The sequence below is a fragment of the Sinocyclocheilus grahami genome, unplaced genomic scaffold (genome assembly GCF_001515645.1).
Source record: "Sinocyclocheilus grahami isolate Dianchi unplaced genomic scaffold, SAMN03320097.WGS_v1.1 scaffold1255.1, whole genome shotgun sequence".
NCBI lineage: Eukaryota > Metazoa > Chordata > Actinopteri > Cypriniformes > Cyprinidae > Sinocyclocheilus > Sinocyclocheilus grahami.
Genome location: NW_015506434.1, coordinates 190,273 through 207,359, shown reverse-complemented (window position 1 = coordinate 207,359; position 17,087 = coordinate 190,273). Strand labels below are relative to the sequence as shown.

Genomic DNA, 17,087 nt, shown 5'->3' with positions numbered 1-17,087 from the left:
CACACACACACAGGTTTGTTTTTGTGAAAAGTGGGGACATCCCATAGGTGTAATGGTTTTTATACTGTACAGACCGTATATTCTATTGCCCTACACCAACCCTACCCCTAAACCTACCCCTCACAGGAGACTTTCTGCTATTTCAGATTTTCAATACACTCCATTCTGTGTGATTTATAAGCGTTTTGAAAAGTGGGGACATGGGGTAATGTCCTGAAAAGTCACCTTCTCCTTGTAATACCTATGTTATACCTTTGTCATTATACACATTTATGTCCTCATTTGTCACAAAAACGCGCGCGCACACACACACACACACACACAGAACGCAAACGTTATGACCAGCATTAACCGCAGCTGAAGATCGACTCTATTTCTGCTCATCTCTCCTGTAAACGCATGTTTAGTTTCAGGATTTAATTTCACACAAAGGAGCTGAAGTAGATAAGATGACTTCATGGAAAGGCCTCTCAGAGTTCACTGGCGTATGAAATCTCCTTTTTACATCAAGGGAAAACTCAATGCTTCTTGCTCTTTTGAAATAAGATCTTGATTTCTAACATTCATAACCCAAAATGTCCAAACACCAGCTTCATTTACTAAAATGAAATCTTCAGGAAATCTTCATGATTATGACGTCACAAGCATGAGCTCATTAACATATGACTGCCCACATTTACATATCAACACCTACAGCCAATCCCGTTCCAAGAGAACTTGCAACCATATGAAAGCTTAATTTGCCATGAAATACGAAAGAAGATTTTATTAAGATTACATTTTTTATTTTTTATTCAGTGGCTCTAACAAATTCTTTAAAAAAAAAACAGAATTTAGACTTCAAAGAAAAAAAAAGTAGTGCAAGATGTAAGCTCAGAATTCCGAAGGAAAAAGCCAGAATTGCGATATATAAACTCAGAAATCTGAAGAAAAAAAAGAATTGTGCAAAATAAACTCTAAAATTCTAAAAATAAAAAAGAGGAAAAATTGCAGAATTGCAAGATGTAAACTCAGGATTCCAAGAAAAAAAAGTGAGAATTGCGAAATACAAACTAAGGATTCTGGGAAAGAAAAAAAAAAGATCGTTGCGAGATATAAACTCTGAATTCTGTGGAAAAAGTCAGAATCGCAAGATGTACAGGTTTTTTTTATTCACAATTTGAGTTGAATTACTGAAATAAATGAACTTTTCCACGACATTCTAATTTATTGAGATGCACCTGTATATGCAGAATTCTAAAAAAAAAAAAAAAATAAAAAGTCAGAATTGTGAAATGTTTATAACTTCCAATTGTGAGATATAAACTCTTTGTGAGAAAAAAATCAGAATTGTGAGATACTCAGTGTGTCAATTTTTATTATTAACATTTATAACAATTCTTCTTATTATAATTAAAAAGGATCATGTCATCATAAAAGCACAGCAGAAGAACAGCCTGTTTATTTGTAAAGGAGGGGGAACAACGGTCGTCAAAAACTAAATTATGACTGTTTTTGGTGCAAAAAAAAACCCTTGATGGAGATAATAAGTGGAATTCAACATATAAAATGCAACACAAGTGCAGAATATGAGCTTTAATATGAGAGCACAGACACACTGTCACACACAGACTCACCTGTCGTTGAGAAACACTCCGTTTTTATGGATCTGGTTCTCCAGGGTGAAATTAAAGGTGAAATCTTCGATTCGCTCGTTGTTGTGGATCTTCACGCGGGACGCGTACTCATCCGCCTGCAGGTGCTTTATGACGTCAGGGAACCAGACAGACAGACCGTAGTACCTGCGCACAGGAAGTGGCATAATCAGAGCGCTGACGGGTGACGTCTGAGTGACTAACAGGGACTGAAGCTCGCTGAGGTGTGTGTGTGTGTGTGTGTGTAACACAGGTGGTGACACCAGCGCTTAGTTAATTAATTTCTGCTCCTCAGCAGTGGGCTTCAGTCTGACAGAGAGCAGCGATAGAAGCATCTGTTCACTCTTTAATTAGAGATTAGTGTGTGAGTCCTCTTTTATGTGTGTGACTTTCTCTTTTATTTTGTATTGAAGTGTGTGAGCTTGAGTTGGTCTGTGACAGAGTGAAGACACGTGTTTATTAAGACTAAAAACAAAAGGAAATGAGTCAAGAAAAGAGTGATAGAATAGGATAGAAATAAAGCAATAAGCCATGAGAGGCCATGTTTTAGAGTGATTTTACCAAAATTTAGTGGTGTTGTTAACCTGAAACCATCTTAACCGCGGTACGACAGACTAGAATAGTAAACTAGATTATGCTCTGTTAATAACCTAGGTTAGTGGAAGTGTAGTTATTGCAAACTAAAACTATTAAAAATTGTTTTTATTAACTGAAACTAAATAAAACAGATGAAAAAAAAAATAGAATTGTTGCCTTCACAACTAACTGAAATAAAATAAGTTTAAGAAAATAAGTTTTGTCATTTATAAAATGACAAAACCATATAACAAAATGACTACTTAAAATAAAATAAATGCTAAATGAAAAATAAAAATAAAATAAAGCATTAAACTTATTTATTTCAGCTAGTTGCCAAGGAAACAGTCTAATTTTCTTTTAGTTTAACTTGATGTACTAAAATAACTAAAAATGAATAAAAATATATAGACATTTAAAAAAACAAAAACAATTAAAAATGATGAAAATACAATATTTTTTATAATTACTACTAACTATAATAACTAATAATTCATTATATTAGTAGTAATACTATAATACTACTAAATAATACTATATAAATATACAAATAATATTGAAATAACACTGGTTGGTATGAGCAGCACACTAAGTATATTTAGTATACACTAAGAATTAGTAATAATGAATGACACTTGACCTCGCAAACATTTCTAATAAACAATTCTTGTGCCACTTATATAGTTCTTTAATCTAACTTGGACTATTAATATATAGATTTCAATTGAACTTAAATGTATACTGGCTATTTTACAGATTAGAACATGACATGGCTTTAGAATAGAATAGAGTATGTCCCAGAAAAGCCAGGTCAGAGGAGTCTTAGTGTGATTTTGTGAGTAAACCGGGCTGTTCCATACACATGAGTGTTGATATAAGCCCTCCTACAGAGCTCTGTCTCTGAGCCCGTCCATCCAGGCTTAAGCTCTAATAAATACAGTAATTAAACAGTGCCTGGTCCCCCTCATGCAGCTCCACCCCTGGGCCTAACCACTGCAAGACAGCTACTTAAAACACAGTGATTATAGGGACAATACTTCATTTCAGTGCCAGAGAGCAGCAGAGAGAGACTGAGAGGAAGAAAAACTGTGTCTCCTGATCGGAACAAGGCTCAATAGAATAGAATAGAATAGAATGCAATTGAATACAATACAATATAATCTGATGATATTGTACTCTAAATGGCACAAACAGTGTGTGATCACTATAATCACTATAATTGGGTGATAATGTGTGTAACTACAGGGGTAGTGATTCAGGGGTTGGTCTGGCCAATCAGACGGAGGATATTAGAGACAAACAGTCTCACCCGAACGACAGCGAGAACCAAACCACGGCCAGCTTCACAGTGTTGTCCTTGACGGGGTAATCCCAGCACTTCAGGAACGTGAGCCAGATCTGCGCACACACACACACACACACACACACACACACACACACACAGACAGAGTCAAACTAATGCATTAAGTGCACATAAAACACCTGTGTATAGTGGGATCTGATTTCCTTTCATCACAGCATTAGGAAATGCAAAGGCAAAGACGAATCAGCAGAACATTTGATGCGTTTGAGTCCTAGCTGGACTTTAGCGGGACTTACTCTCTTTAAACGAGAGGCATTTATGCAAACGGTTCCACATTTCAAGCTGCAAATCTTTTTCTGCACTCAATGTCAGCATTGAGATTTTGCTCAAAATTTTTTTCTTGTGGTCAAACAGTATAGGAGTTAATAAAATAAAATAATAAATAAATAGTTCAAGTAAAAAAAAAAACACTTGAAAAATATTAAAATATGTAATTTGAAAATTTAGATTTTAAATAAATATATCTGCCTCTTTCTTACAACTTGTGTTGTTTTACCATAAAAATTGTTTATATATATATAACTTGAAAACATGAAATGTTACTGTTCAAAAGTTTGAGTTCACTAAGAATTTTTAAAAATACATTTTACTTTTATTCAGCAACGACACATTCAATTCCTTATGAAAATTACCCATGGTTAGTTTTAGTAAGGGTTGATCAAAAGATGATGTTACATCGTTACAAAAATTTCTATTTAAAAAATTCATTTTTTCTTTTGAACTTTGTATAATAATAAAAGAAGAAGAAGAAGAAGAAATATGACATTTCTGAGCAGCAAATCGGCATATTAGAATGAAGACAAGTAGTGGCTGCTGAAAATTCAGCTTTGCATCCCAGGAATAAATAATATTTTACAATATATTCAAATAGAAATCAGTTATTTTAAATTATACTAATATTACACAATATTACTGATTTTACTGTATTTTTGATCAAATAAATGCAGCTTTGGTGAGCAGAAGAGACTCCTTTCAGAAACATTAAAAAATCTTACCGACCCCAAACTTTGGAACAGTAGTATAAATTGTCTAGGATCTGAGGATCTGATGTGGATGTGTGGGAGATCTGCACGTTTGTTCACTCACGCCGCGCAGTTCGCTCTTGATCCTGAATAAGATTTTGGCCACAGGGTTTGCCGACTCCGACTGCATCTCCACCAGCTCATCCAGCTGCTTGGGGATCTTAATACGGTTCACCTGCAGGGGGAGACAGAGAGACGTCACGTTACCTGTGCTAGTGGGGTCAAGAGGTCAAGCTGGTTGTGTGTGTGTGTGTGTGTGTGTGTGAGTGTGTGTGTGACTCACAGTAAAGACTTTCTCGGGCTCTCCGCGCGCTCGCATGTTGGTGTCATGAATCTGTTTGAGAACCATCCACGCTTCGTCATGCTTTCCCACCTGTAGATGAGAGAGTACACACATAAAGTCAAGTTTACATACAGCACTTTTCACAATACACATCGTTTCAAAGCAGCTTTCCAGTAAATCATGATGTTAGTGTTTATAAAATAAACAATTTGCTATCACACGAATAAGTTACATTTTAAAACATTTAAATAGACACCAGTTATTTTAAATTGTAATAATATTTCACAATATTACACAACAGAAATTACTTTTTAAAACCCACAACAAAATTACCAAAACGTAAACTAAAATTAATATAAAAATCAATATAAAATTGATTAAAAATATAAAAATAATATTCAAATAAATATAAGGAACTGATACGCTGAACCCATGCTGAAGCTCCAGCCTACACACACACACACACACACACACACACACACACACACACACACACACACACATCTTTTCAATGTAGATCTCTTATTGGCCCAAGTGAAAAACATGCTTACACACATTATTCAACTTTTTTGCTAAGAGTAATGTGAGATTATTTATGTACAACTTAAAAGCACAAAACACCTATAACAAAAAGTAACGTGGCATTACCAGGGTACAATGATGGTCTCATATAATATTATGTTACTTTGATATACAGCTTGAATGATTGCCATAATTATGCACTATTTACATGATACTCTGAGATACTTCAAAGAATAAAATGGTGATACCATTTATAAAAAAAAGTATTACCATGGTACCTTGTCAAAAAAAACAAAAAAACATGGTAGTACCATGGTAACAAACACAAAATGATGGTTTTTCATGGCACCATGTCCAAAATGCTGTACTTTTTATTGTATCATTGATATACTCAATGTATATTTATTGTATCATATATATATTTAAATTTTTTGTGTTTTTATTTGAAAGTCTTTTTAATTTTGTATTATTTTTATCTTTTTTTTTTTTAAATGTCTCTCTCTATCTCTCTCTCTCTTTCTCTATATATGTATATATATATATATATATATATATATATATATATATTTAATAAGTTTTAGTTTATTTTGTCTTAGTTCTTTTAGTACTTGAACCTTAAATAAAAATGAGAAATGCTTCCTTGGCGACTAGCTGAAATAAAATAAGTTTAAGATTTTTTATTTCATTTTATTTCAGTTACAGTTATGTTTATTTAATTTAATTTCAAGCAATGAAATGTTTTTTATGGTTTTAATATTATTGTTAGTTTGCCCTGCACACTATGGTGTTTTTCAGTTTTGTTAGTGACAATGCGGTTCCACAAAAGCCTTTGAGAAGCCTCTGCGACTGAATTTCACAGTGAATAAGTTTGTTTGGGAGTGTGTGTGTGTGTGTGTGAAGAGGAGTCGATTAAGAATGCCTGCAGGAGTAATACTGCTGAAAACACACTCTCACTGAAAAATAATCATTAAAGTTGGTATCATTTTCCACATGGCTGCTGCTCTCTGACGCTGCGCAGCATGTCTAGTGGCGGAGTGGCACCATATGGTGTGTGTGTGTGAGTGTGAGTGTGTGTGTGTGTGTGTGTGTGTGTGTTTGATTCAGAAACAGAGAAGCAGTGAGCGATGGAGCGAGCGCGATGCTTACAGGACAGCTGCAGGGGAACGGAGAGTACAAATGAAGGTGCCTTAGAGGACAGAAAGGCCTTAGACCAGAAAAAATGCTTTAAAGGAAGATTCTGTCATCATTTACTCACTCTCATCTCACTTCAAACACAAATGGAGTTTAGCAGAATGTTCACGCTGCTCTTTTCAGTACGATGACAGAAGAAGAGGCTGATGAGCTCCAGAAACACCATAACAGAAGTTCATCCTGTGTGATTTGTGCACCGTATTAAGAGTCTTCTGAATGTGTCGAAAAGTTTACATTTTTAAATTTCGTTCAAATTTTGAATATGCTGAAGAGCAAATGAGGTACATAATGAATTTTCACTTTTGGATGAACTTCCTTTAAATTCCCTTAATGAATGTTTTTCCTTTCAATATTCAATATACTGTACACAGTACCAACTTCATGAGTTGTGCTGTATGGAGGACCAAACCTGCAAAAGAAAAGAAAAGAAAGGAAAAGAAAAGAAAAGAACACAGCAAAGAAAATATTTTTCAAGTTTCTTATAAAAATAAATACATAAATGAATAAATAATGTTATATATTACACCTGGAGGTAATGTTACATATTCTAACAATAATATTTAAATAATAAAATGATTATATATTGTAATAATTATATATACAAATACATATAAAAACATGGAAATAAATATGCAAGAATGTAATGTAAGAATAAAGAAATAAATATTCAACAAATGTTCAAATATTCAACATATATACAAATGTATATATATATATATATATATATATGTACTAAGTATGATAATAAATATAATCAATAAATAGAAAAAAATACAACAATATATTATGTAAGAATAAAAAATAAATATAAGCAGATTTTTTTCATTTTAATAATATATGTATTAATATACTGTATATAGGCTATACTTAAGGCTGTAATTAAAGCAAAAGGTGGTTCAACAAACCACTGACACAAGGGGTGATTCTTTTTTCCAACTCAGTGATTCTGCTTTTTTATTTATTTATTTATTTTTTGACGTGTTGGTGTTTTATCTTTCACTTGGATGTTATAAGTTGCACTGAGTAAATACAGCTGCATAAAACTGTGTCTGTCTTCATTTCGGGCTACAGTTTAGCTGATGATGCAAGAACGTCTCAGGTTACTTATGTAACCATGGTTCCCTGAGTAGGGAACGAGACACTGCATCCTCTAGGGGTCGCTATGGGGAACGCCTCATCGTGACCCGTGTCTGAAGCATACATTGAAAAAACACCAACTCGTTGGCCGGCGACAGCCATGACGTCACTACCGGGAGCTACACATCATTCACTTCTTCGTCTGAAGCTTGCGTCCGCAGCATGGTAAGAAACCTAGAGGACGCAGTGTCTCAGTATGGAGATCAGGAAGGAAAGGAAGGCTCACCTGAGCTGGAGGGTTATAGCCAGAAAGATAACGTTCCTCGAGACAACCTCGCGACGCCACTTCCTTAGTCCGCTTCCACAGCAAGTCAAGCCTTGCCGTGGCGCGATCCATAACCTTTAAGAGCTCATCATATGCAGGGCAGGAGGATTGAGAAGGCTCAACCACAGCTTCTTCGCTCTCTTCATCCATTTCCTGCTCTTCCTGGGCTGGACCCAGCAGCCCTCGAGGACATCGCGTGTGTGCTCTTCGCCCAAACAAACAACACATAGATCGTGTGTGTCATCTGGTGTCAAATAGCGATGACATGGATGCACACACCTTCTAAATGCTCTGCTAGTGCTCGCCATAATAAATAGAGATAGCTCTTACTTTTTCCTTGGAAATGCACGCTTCAAACAGAACAGTCAATGAAGACGAAGAAGAGAATGATGTGTAGCTCCCAACGAGTTGGTGTTTTTTCAATGTATGCTTCAGACACGGGTCACGACGAGACGTTCCCCATAGCGTTCCCTAGAGGACGCAGTTCGAAGTTCCCATGAAAGGGAACTCACTATATGGGCGGTAATATCACACACACACACACACACACACAGAGCCCTGTAGTCTTTGAGCACTAATGTCTTCTCGATTCTAGTGCAATCACTCACTCGTGGCTGTAAGAGGCCGTCAGGGACACAGAAACATCACCACAGAGATGAGACTTAATATTACACGCTTAAAGCTGCTCGCTCACTCTCTCTCCACCTGCATACTACCCATCCTAAACAATATACAAGATCACAAATACTGTGTCCCAATGAGAGCACACTGGAAACATTGAGTCAAAGTGGCCCAGACGCTTTCAAGCACACCTACATCTCAAAGGCTCAGGAAAAATAATGGCATACTCAGCTAAGTCTCCTTTAAATGTATCATGTTCATCTCAGGCGTCTCTCCTAATATTCTTTACACTCATTTCAGGACTGCGGCGCACTGGGTGTGTGTGTGTGTGTGTGTGTGTGAAGAATAACCCCATGGGTTTGTGCTTATCAGTCACCATAGAGAATCTAATTATATAGATTATGTGTGTAATGGAGTGTGTTCATAGACCAGTGAGTCTACAGACACACACCAGCACAAGACGAACATCACACACACACACACACACACACACACAGATAGTGAATAACACACTATCACAGCTAGCTCCTTCCATCACAAACTAGTATACATCAGCTAAACTAGTACTTAACAAATGAACATTATTGACTTGGGATACAAATTTAATCTGAAAAGTTAACCCAAAAGTTGGGTTAGTCCATATTTGACCAAAGTTGGGTTGAAACAACCCAGCATTTTTTTAGAGCGTGTGGTTACACAAGTTAAGCTGGTTCAAGAACAATTATGATCTTAATTAACCAACTAACAAAATGCTAGCATCTTACAGTATAAAACTAAATTTAAGCTGGTCTAAACTGGTCTAAGCAGATGAAACTATAAAATTATCAAATATATTTTAACATAATCTGATAAGACACATGAGTTTGAACATTAATGTGGAGGTCATGCTGCAGTAAATCTTCCAATTAAAGCTAAATCCACACACTAGCTTAGTTAGCATCTCAGCTCACGTATGCAAAAGCCACTTTTGATCAAATCAAGACATCCTGACAGCATTAATTTCTACTTGAGAACAAAAGTTGGAAGTTGTGTCTGAAATTTTAACCAACTTTGCGCAGAACACACACACACACACAAACACACACACACACACACACACACACACACACACACACACACACACACTCACACTCACACACTTAAACGGTTTCACCGGCGCTAAAGTCCTTCACCTGCCTCTCGCCGTGCTCCTGCAGTGATGGAGTCATTGCGGCAGAACCGTTTGGCCACACACCACTGCCTCCTGACCACAAAAATGCAGCTAAAACAAGAGATGCTAATCAATTGACCTCAATTACAGCACAGTATCTCGCAGAAGAGCAGCAGCGCCGTTATTTCTGCTCCTGTTTACACTCTCTCACGGGAAATCACGCATCATATTCTGCTCATAATGAGATGATGAAGGACACAGAGGCTTCCCGTTAAACAGAAGAGCACAAAACGCCTCCCGCAGGATCAGTTATGTGAAATCAGCACAAACATTTGTCTCATTCTGCACAAACTGCGTCTTGTTCGGTGTCTACGTGTAATATTATCTGCTAGCAGGATGGCAGAACCTCATGCATTATTTAAATACATATTGCTGGACATTATTTACAGGAAGAAACCATCTAGCAAGTGCTGACCCCAAACTTTTTATTTTTTATATTATTTATAATTTATTATAATTGATTATATTTATTATAATTTATAATTATTTATAGTATTTATATTCTAAATATATTTAATTAGATATTATAATGTAATATATATGTGCAGATATAAATAATGTAAGTATATTATAAAATGTAATCAAATTATAACAAATTTACATTATTTATATATAATATATTCTTAATATTTTCTTAATTTAAAAAGTTACATCATAAGTAATAAGTAACACCAAAATTCGTAATCATTAATATATATATTTAGAGATATAAATAATATAAATGTAATTTCATTACGTTTTATATATATATATATACACTAATATTTACATAGTAATATTAAAATATATTTAGTGAATTTAGTAAATAATTTATTTATCAATATTTCATTGATCTAAAATAATTTGAAATAATTAATATTAATAAATGATCCACTATTGTTGTAATCATTATTGGCTTAATTGCTTATATTTATACATTTAATCAAATAATCACCAAATAAAAACAGGTATCAAAAATGAACAAATTGCTTTGTTTAACATTGTCTGCTAGTTGGACAGCAGAGTCTTGTGTATTATTTAAATGTGTATTATTTAAAATTATTTACAGGATAAAACCACCTAGCAACCACCCAGAACACCCTAGCAACTAAAAAAAAGAAGAAAAAAACACTTTGCACCTTTGATTGCAAAACCACAGAGAAGCTCCAAAAATCTATTTTAATGTGCATTCTACATGCACAAGCATATAATTATTTAGTCACTCATAAATGCAAATGAAGCTAGCCGCTGTGGTTTATGAATCTGAAATGATGAGTCTCACTGATCACGGTTTCTGCACAGTCATTGGGTGATATGACTAGATATACACTCTCAGAAAAAAAGGTACAAAAGCTGTCACTGGGGCAGTACCTTTTCAAAAGGCACACTTTTGTACCTTTTAGGTACTAAGATGTACACTTTGGATACTGATATGAACCTTTAAGGTACCAACATGGACTCTTTAGGTACAAAGTTGTGCCTTTTGAAAAGGTACCACCCCAGTAATAACTTTTGTACCTTTTTTTCTGAGAGTGTACAGTAGAAGCGGAGCTTTATGATTGGTCGATTGGTGCCGTCACTCACCGTAGTGTGGAATGATGGCCCAGGCCATGGCTGAGGCGTAGATCCCGCCCAACATCCAGAACATGCAGAGCCAGCTCAGGTGTTCCCCGCGCTTCTCACGGGCCAGGAACTCAGCAAAATATGAGAACACGATGGGAACCGCACCGCCAATCCTGCAAAGGAGTGTGGGAAATCAAGATTTGTGTCCTAGAATATTATGACATCTTGCATTTATTTTCATCCTATATATTTTAAAATATAACATTAGCAAATATGATTTGTTTGAAAAAATTTTTTTTGAAAGACATTTCTTCTGCTCACCAAGGCTGCATTTATTTGATTAAAAAACAGTATATTTTCTATGTGAATATCTGTTAAAATGTCATTTGTTCCTGTGATTAAAAGGAGTGTGGGAAATCAAGATTTGTGTCCTAGAATATTATGACATCTTGCATTTATTTTCATCCTATATATTTTAAAATATAACATTAGCAAATATTATTTGTTTGAAAAAATGTTTTTTTGAAAGACATTTCTTCTGCTCACCAAGGCTGCATTTATTTGATTAAAAAACAGTATATTTTCTATGTGAATATCTGTTAAAATGTCATTTGTTCCTGTGATTGTAGCTGGATTTTCAGCATCATTACTCCAGTCTTCAGTGTCACATGATCTTCAGAAATCAGTATAATATGATGCTCAAGAAACATTTCTGATTATTATCAATGTTGAAAACAGTTGTGCTGCTTCATTATTTTTGGGGAAACGGTGATACTTTTTATTTTTCAGGATTCACAGATGAACAGAAAGTTCAAAAGAACAGCATTTATTTGAAATACAAATCTTTTGTAACATTATAAATGTATTTACTGGCACTTTAGATCCATTTAATTTGTCCTTGATGAATAAAAGTATTAATGTCTTTTCCTTTTTTTAAAAAGGCCCAAATGATTTGAACAGAAGTGTAGGTCTTAATTAAATCCGGTATCATTAATGTCAATCAATAGCATCATAAAACCTACTTAGAATTTACCATTTTACTTTTAACATTCATCTCTGCAGCATATTTCTATGGTTATTAGAGTGGAAACAGGTTTTGCATCTCACATTATACATACACATATCATACATACTTATTATTAAAGTTTATATTTATAAATATACATCTATCATTTATTTGAAATATAATTTTTGTAACATTATGAACACTTTTGTAACAGTCACATTTGATCAATTTAATTAAATTTTAAAGTATTTCAGATAAATTCAGCACAGTTTCTTCCTTAGTAGTTCATCAAGCTATTTTTGAACACCGTCTGTTGCAGTCGGCGTGGCCTTTGACCCCGGCTGTGAGAGTCTGCTCGAGACGCTGATTCAGTCTGGAGTCACTGCACTGCTGCAAGGGCAGGAGACGACGCTGAAATTCAATTAGCAATAAAACCCTCCACTGTTCCCGACTCGCTCTCGCTCTCTCTCCTCTTAAGTTATGGGTCTGTGCCAGGAGGTTAAAACAACTGTGACATTGCAGAAGAGCTGACTGAGAGTGGGTGTGTGTCACTCAGAGCTGGTGTCTCTGTCTCTGTGTGGGTGTGTGTGTTCAATTCTGTGTTTTAGCATAGTTTTTAAGTCGGATGTGGGATATCCCTACCGTCCTGAAGTGGTCCAATACTCAGAAAATGATTCAAAGGAACAAAATGTCAGTGCTAGCATTTCTTTTGCACATGTACCATTATCTGAAAACATATCTGTCTACATAAAAATCTGCAGCAGATTTATTTATCATGCAATGTTGGAACTTAATGATGCATTTATTTGCTTAACAGTGAATGTTTATTATTACATGAGATCATATTATCACATCGAAATCAAAGGCTGATTTCAAGTCTTGTACAAATAATCGAGCCGAACACATGTGAACGCCTCCATAAAATTATAAATACCATCAGTTTAATGTTAAAAGTGACTATAAGTAAGTTATTTGTGTTTTGACTCCCTGAATTGTGAAACACTGACGCTTTCAAAACATTTGACTTCCTATTTATGAATTCAAAAAGTGGGAATGCTGGGAAATGGGTAGTTTATTGCTATTCTTTTACAGGACAGAAAATGCATACATTTAAATGTATAACGTTGTATGCATAATAATTCAATTCTTTAAAAATTCCATGCATAAATAAATGCATGCATAAATTTAAACTTCGTATGACCAATGCAAATTGACTGCACCAGGATTCTTTAATTAACTGAGATAGTGAGTGTTCCTGAATGAAATCCTGAGCTTCTCATGGATAATTATTCAAGCATTTGGTAGGTTCATGATCATTCATCAACAGAATTTAAAGACAGCAAATGCTCAATTTGAATGGCTCTGCATTTTACTTTTTTGCCCTTAATGGTGCAGAAATGACATGGTTCACCTTTAAGGCGAGACACTACAGGAAAAGCTTTTTTTTCATACACTGGTCAATTTTAAGATGTTGGCCTGTTAACATTAATCTTCTTTCAGACTAGTGGAAAAGTAGTCTTTATTTTATTGCACTTCATCTATATGCATCTGCAGATTTCAATGCATGGATTTTGAGCCTGGCTTTATTCCAGTGTTATTTTAGTATCATTGATATACTATTACAGTTTTTGTTCATATTTTGAAATTAGATTTTATGTTTAGATTTTCTGTTTTCACTTTAGTTTTAGTTAAAGTTTCAGTAATTTTGTTGTGCTTTTGTCATTTTTATTTGTATTTTTTTAAATATTCAGTTATGTCTGTTTAATTTGTATTGATTAGTTTTAGTTTTAGTTGTTTTAGTACTTCAATTAAAACTAAATGAAAATGTGAAAGCTGAATTAAAATACGTTTTTCTACATTTAATTTTATTTCAAATAACAAAAATGCTTTTTATGGTTTTAGTTAACTATAATAATTCTGCTTTAGATGTATGCAAATTGTGTATTTAATTAGATAATGCCTTGTTTGCATATTTAAATGTAACATTTCAGAAAACTTTTATCTTAATGTAGCGTGATTAATCAACTGGGTAAGTGTGGTGATATCTATTACACTCTAAAAAAAATTGCTGGGTTGTTTCAACCCAACTTTGGGTCAAATATGGACTAACCCAGCTGTTGGTTTAAATTTTTTTATTAAATTCTTAACCCAAAAGTAGGGTTAGTCCATATTTTACCCAAAGTTGGGTTGAAAAAACCCAGCATTTTTTAGAGTATATTTAAGTTTGAACTCTATTCTCTTCTCTTAAGAACACTCTGAATGACCTTTCCCACACGTCATCAGTGATCGTTCCTCACGGAGCAGTTAATGAACCCACAGTCATTAGCTAAGTAAAGGAAAGCTCATGAAAGCAGAAGATGGATGGACTATGAACTCACCCAAACCCCGAGAGCATCCTGCAGAAGAGGAAGGTGCTGTAGCCCTGAACGAAGGACGACAGGAAGGCGAAGAAGCCGTTGACTGACATACACACCAGCAGACACTGCCGTCGACCCACCTTATCTGACAGACCACCCCAGAAGAACGCGCCCACCATCATTCCCAGATACACCACACTGCCTGCAGACACATGCCGAGGAAGACTGTGAGCTCACCATCAGAGGGAAACAAGAAACCACATTATACTTCACACACACACACACACTTACTCACACACACACACACACACACACACACACACACACGTGAAATGCTGACAACACGGGTGTGAAACAGCATATACAGAGAAAGTGTGTGTTTCAGGGTTACTGTAGTTAACTAAAGCTAAAATTAAAACCCTAAATAAAGCATTTCTATTACTTGATTTGAAATAAACATTAACTGAAATAAAATACAATATGAAAAACTTTTTATTTCAGCTAGTTGCCAAGGCAACATTTCTTTTTTTTAATTTAGCTTTAATTAATTTTTATTTCAGTTTTAGTAATTTTAGTACTTTAAATTAAACTTACCTATTTCAGTTAGTTTCCAAAAACATTCCTGATTTAAGTTTTTCCATCTTCTATTTGTATTTTATTTGATTTCAGCCTAGTTTCAATTAGAAAATGTTGATTTTTAATAGTTTTAGTTAACAATAACAACACTGGCTTTGTCTCAGATGTTTCTCATGCAGTTCCTTTGGAGAAATAAAAACAGACAAAAGTGAGACACAGTACAGTAAGAGTACAGTAAAAGCTCTCACATGAATGTTGAGATCTCATGAGAGATTTTCTCATCTCTCACAGCAAGTGTCCATCTGATGTGCATTTAATCTCATTGCTGATTAGGAGAAACAATTGTGGTTTCAAGAGATCTCATTTTCTGTGTAGTCATATGGTGACTGTAATTTATTGATCAGTATTGATTGTAATGGAAAGCAGAGCTGGACTCAGTGCAGCTGGTCAATAACAGCCTGTGACATAAATAACACACTGCTGTTATTAGTTGCATTGATCTGTTTCCATCATCCCAAACCACAGTCCACCGATAGTTCACCTAAAAATGTCAACACATTTTTTTGAAGAACATTATAATCTATATAATATTTGAGATTTAATACTGGGGTCAAAATACACAAAAAAAAATTTAGAAATTAATTTTGCAACAATTTTCACTCAGAAACTGCTAGTATGTTTAATAAATACTTACAAAAAACAGCAACACATTGAAATAAATATGAGATTTTAAGCAGAAAGACTGAAATAGTATAATAATACAACAATATTGGTTTTATTTACACTATAAAAATTTTTTTTTGTGAAGTTGTAAATAAAAGAGAGATTATTTTTTGCAGTGTATCTTGTGTAAAGAAAGTCATACTGGTTTTGAACAACATGAGAGTGAGAAAGTGATGACTGAACTTTCATTTTCAGGTAAACTGTCCCTTTAAGAGAAAAGATAAAGATTATTAGCTAAAAAATGAAAACTCATTTGCTCATCATCAGTTATTATCTACAATCACGCTTATTTCGTTTAAATCCTGATGACCTACACAGGACTTTTAGTTACTCAAGATGAACAATGCTACTGATTTATCTGCACTAGTTCAGTCCAGAAAACACACACGCACACACTCAAATATGCACGCAATAAATCCAGTCCTGTCCGCTCACTCAAGATATGGCAATGAAAACCCTGATTTATGTGGCAGTATGTAAGTGAAGCCCATCTGCTGTGCAGAAGCTCAACCAGTGGAAACCCCGAGCCTCATCTCTTTCTATCTCTCAGTGCGTTCTGTGTTCTTCATGAGCTGTTCTCTCTCTGTGTGTGTGTTATCTTCCTGTGCAGACGTGCTGGGACGCCCCGCTCATCTATTACTCTCTGACAGCACTGAATACTGCGGCTCGCTAACGCCAGCACAGACCTATACACCACCATCAGCAAAAGAGCTGCTTTCAGAGACACACATCCACAGTATAACAGTCAAGTGTTTCGCACACACACACACTCGCTCGCTCGCACACACACACACACACACACACACTCACACACACTCACTCACACTCAGACACACACGCACGCTCGCTCACTCACACACACACACACACACACACACACACACAGACACACACACATACATTAATTATTTTTAAAATTACAAATATAGTTTATAATCAAGAGAAATAAATAATATATATTATTAAAAAAATACAAATATATAAATTAATATTATATACACACACACACACACATATTATATATATATATATATATATATATATATATATATTTTTTTT

General features: G+C 34.8%; 1 protein-coding gene across 1 annotated transcript in view; it reads right to left on the bottom strand.

The window, feature by feature from the left end:
- Positions 1–17,087, bottom strand: part of LOC107568537 (synaptic vesicle glycoprotein 2C-like) — a 32,362-nt gene that overhangs the window by 5,454 nt on the left and 9,821 nt on the right. Inside the window, exons 2-8 of the mRNA XM_016254499.1 lie at positions 14,751–14,931; positions 11,388–11,539; positions 5,296–5,326; positions 4,879–5,014; positions 4,660–4,770; positions 3,520–3,608; positions 1,617–1,781 (exon numbers count right to left, since the gene is read on the bottom strand). Coding sequence (XP_016109985.1) covers positions 1,617–1,781; positions 3,520–3,608; positions 4,660–4,770; positions 4,879–5,014; positions 5,296–5,326; positions 11,388–11,539; positions 14,751–14,931 — 865 coding nt within the window. The remainder of the gene's footprint in view (positions 1–1,616; positions 1,782–3,519; positions 3,609–4,659; positions 4,771–4,878; positions 5,015–5,295; positions 5,327–11,387; positions 11,540–14,750; positions 14,932–17,087) is intronic.